The sequence below is a fragment of the Postia placenta genome (assembly GCF_002117355.1).
Source record: "Postia placenta MAD-698-R-SB12 unplaced genomic scaffold POSPLAscaffold_21, whole genome shotgun sequence".
Classification (NCBI taxonomy): domain Eukaryota; kingdom Fungi; phylum Basidiomycota; class Agaricomycetes; order Polyporales; family Adustoporiaceae; genus Rhodonia; species Rhodonia placenta.
In genome coordinates this window covers 34,656-37,446 of record NW_020169852.1, presented here as the reverse complement: position 1 = coordinate 37,446, position 2,791 = coordinate 34,656, and the positions used below count along the sequence as shown (strand labels likewise).

The following is a 2,791-nucleotide window of genomic DNA, read 5'->3' as shown; positions in this document are numbered from 1 at the left end:
GGCGCAACCTGGGCAGTAGCAGAAGCAGTAGCAGCAGCAGCGCACGCAGTAGTAGCAGCAGCGCGCGCAGTAGTAGCAGCAGCAGCGACCGACGCTCGCGAGGCAGGGGCTGCAGCGGCCGGTGCAGGTGGCAGGCGAGTCTCCGGGGGTGGCAGCTGCCGAGCGAGCGTCGTCGACGTCCGATTCATTGCCCCGCGCGACTCCCTTGGGCTTCTGATCGAACGCCGGCCGCTGGTTTGCTTCCGTCCCGCGATCGTATGCGCTTCGATGCCACTGTGCACCGCATCATACACTGCAGAAGCACCTCCCACAGAACGCGCCATGTTTGCGCCCAGCTTGCACCGAATTCGTCATGTCAAGGATCGCGCCCGCGCGCTGTGAGAAAGAGCCTAAACCAGGAGGAGCGAGCTTGAAGTGTCGCGTGCTGTGCACCATTCTGGCTTTCCATTCATCGGGGTCATCCCGCTGCTGTGTCCAAATTTTCCGCTTTTTCCTTCTCCTTCCCCTAGTTTTGACAAGGAGAGGGCCGTCTGCTCTCCTCACCCCTCGGACAAATACAAGGGCCGCGGGACCTCTGCGCAACTTCCGCGGATTGATGCTTGTTGTTGACGGCGTTTGCGGGAGTTCCCGCGCTGCTATTACCGGGTAGTCTTTTTTATTTTATATCGACGGGTTTATACTCCATATAGTGTAGAGTGTGAACGAGCCTCCAGTAGCTCTTAGCAATGGGCTCCGCGCCCTCAGACGGGAACAAACAAACATGAGAGTAACCCAAGATGTCAAAGCCCTATTACTGGGTAGTCGGCGGACCCCCAAAGTCGGCGATTTCACAATATCTACCTCCACAGTACTCGATTACCTTCGTGCTTTTGTATAGACATAGATTTACATAGGTTTTCGTATGCCTGCTTTCATTTTGAGCTTGAACGAACCCGAACAGTGCAGTAGTTCTGCATTGATGCCGTCACCGTGGCCGGCGACGCCGAGCACAGCTGCAACGCCTGCGGCTGCCCAGTCCCTTCCTGAGGACCTGTTCAAGTCATTGTCACGCTGGTGTACGCCTCGGTTGTAACAGCTTGTGTCGGAGTCTGATTGTCCAATGACGTCAGCGTCATTGTATGCTTCGAGCTAGAACCTGTTCATAAGAGTCCTTTAGCGTTGGTCAAGCGGACCTCGAAATAGCATTTACGTGACTGCCGACTACCTAGGGAGGCACAGTATGCGTCCTTCCAGCCCTGACTTGAATTCGGTGAGCTGGGGCACAGAGTGCGCAAACATTTGTTTGTCCAAGCCGATGGGTACCAGTCGTTGCAAACCAGAGGCAGGGGTTCTGCCGACTGCTCAGTAAGGCATAGCAGCTTCCTAATGTAGAAATACTCGCTCACATCGGTTGTTCTTGATGATCGTACAGGCGCCTGTGTAACAGCTCAAGTGAAAACGCCAGATCCCTCTTCTTCCGACTTGACTGCGACTCTCAAGGCTACAGTCATAGCTGCGACGATATACGTATCGAGAAACAAACACGCGTTCTGCTCAGCTCTCCTATCGCGTGAACACATCCTGAGCGTGGCCTGTCGCACCGCGACAGGTTTCCAGCGCAGCTGCGGCGGTTCCTCGTGCTGCTCGTCGTCGACGTCTCGTTTTGAGTGCAAGCCTGGTTTCTGCGGCTCTCTTGTCCATGGCTCCGGCGATTTCCTGACAGCGGCAGCAGCTGTTCGCATCCCCGGAGCGTTTTCGTGGATTTTCCAATGCTGACTCGGGGTGAGTGCATCGTGCCTCGTGTGTGACAATGACGCTGGCCGCTATGCGTGCTTCTATACGCCGTAGATGAAATGGGGGAAATGAACGAAGCATCGTCATTGCCGCCCTAGAGAGGGCGTGGACGCGGTCTCAACCTCGGTGAACGCCGTGCATATCCGCAATACAACGGCGGGCCTTGCGAAGGCGCCCTGGGATGGCCTGCGATCACGCGCGGCGCCTGTGGATGTGGACTCGAGAGACGCGGTGGACGTAAGACGCGTGGGGTGCCTCGATCACAGGTCCTCTCGCCCGGCGGCCAACTGTCCGCCAATTCACTTCTCGTCCGTTTCGCCCCTTCCAGATTATGAATGATAGGCTCGCCATACGCACACACCATCGCCGGTGATCCATCAACACGTGTGGGGCACGCGCGGGATAAGGCGGCTTAAAGACACGCCTTTGCAACGCCTTGCAGCGCATATGATCGCGGGAGCGGCTCTGCACTGGTCCCACACCCTCTCTGCTACATGAACGACGCGGGCGAGCATGCGACAGCTTGTACGTGCTGGCCTTCGCTCCCCGCACCCCGGATCTGAGTGTTCTCCCACGTAACACCGTCGGCGCCCTGGCGTATGCCTGCCATCTTGGACGAGACGGGTCGGTGAGTGTCGTCACGTCCTCGTCCTTGCCCGCTCACCGCCTAACCGCCTACCACCTTCACCACCACGACCACCACCGAGCCAGCACAGACTTCCCCTTCCCGAAGATGGACACCCACGAGCCATCGTCGTCCTCCAGCGACACCCTCCCGTCCGCGCCATCCCACTCGCGGAGCACCCCGTCGCGCTCCCAGCACTCCTCGCCGCCCCCCGCCCCCCGCAGGGCCCGCAAAGACGCACAGCACGACCGCGACCGCGACCGCGAGTCCGCGTGGGGCAGGTCGAAGCTCCTCTCCCGCCTCCTCACGCGCGAGGAGCGCGACGTCGCCCACGTCCGCACCATGCTCGCCCTCACCTCCGAGCGGCTCGCGCACGAGACGCGCCGCGCGGAC

General features: G+C 59.4%; 1 protein-coding gene across 1 annotated transcript; it reads right to left on the bottom strand.

Annotated features, from left to right (window-relative positions):
• Positions 1-2,263: 2,263 nt before the first annotated feature.
• On the bottom strand, positions 2,264-2,742 carry POSPLADRAFT_1062214 (hypothetical protein; the record flags this gene model as incomplete). The annotated part of the gene is made up of 2 exons (XM_024481487.1): positions 2,264-2,383; positions 2,488-2,742. The coding sequence occupies 2 exons, from the start codon at positions 2,740-2,742 to the stop codon at positions 2,264-2,266; spliced, it is 375 nt and encodes a 124-aa protein (XP_024333523.1).
• Between the last annotated feature and the right edge of the window lie 49 nt (positions 2,743-2,791).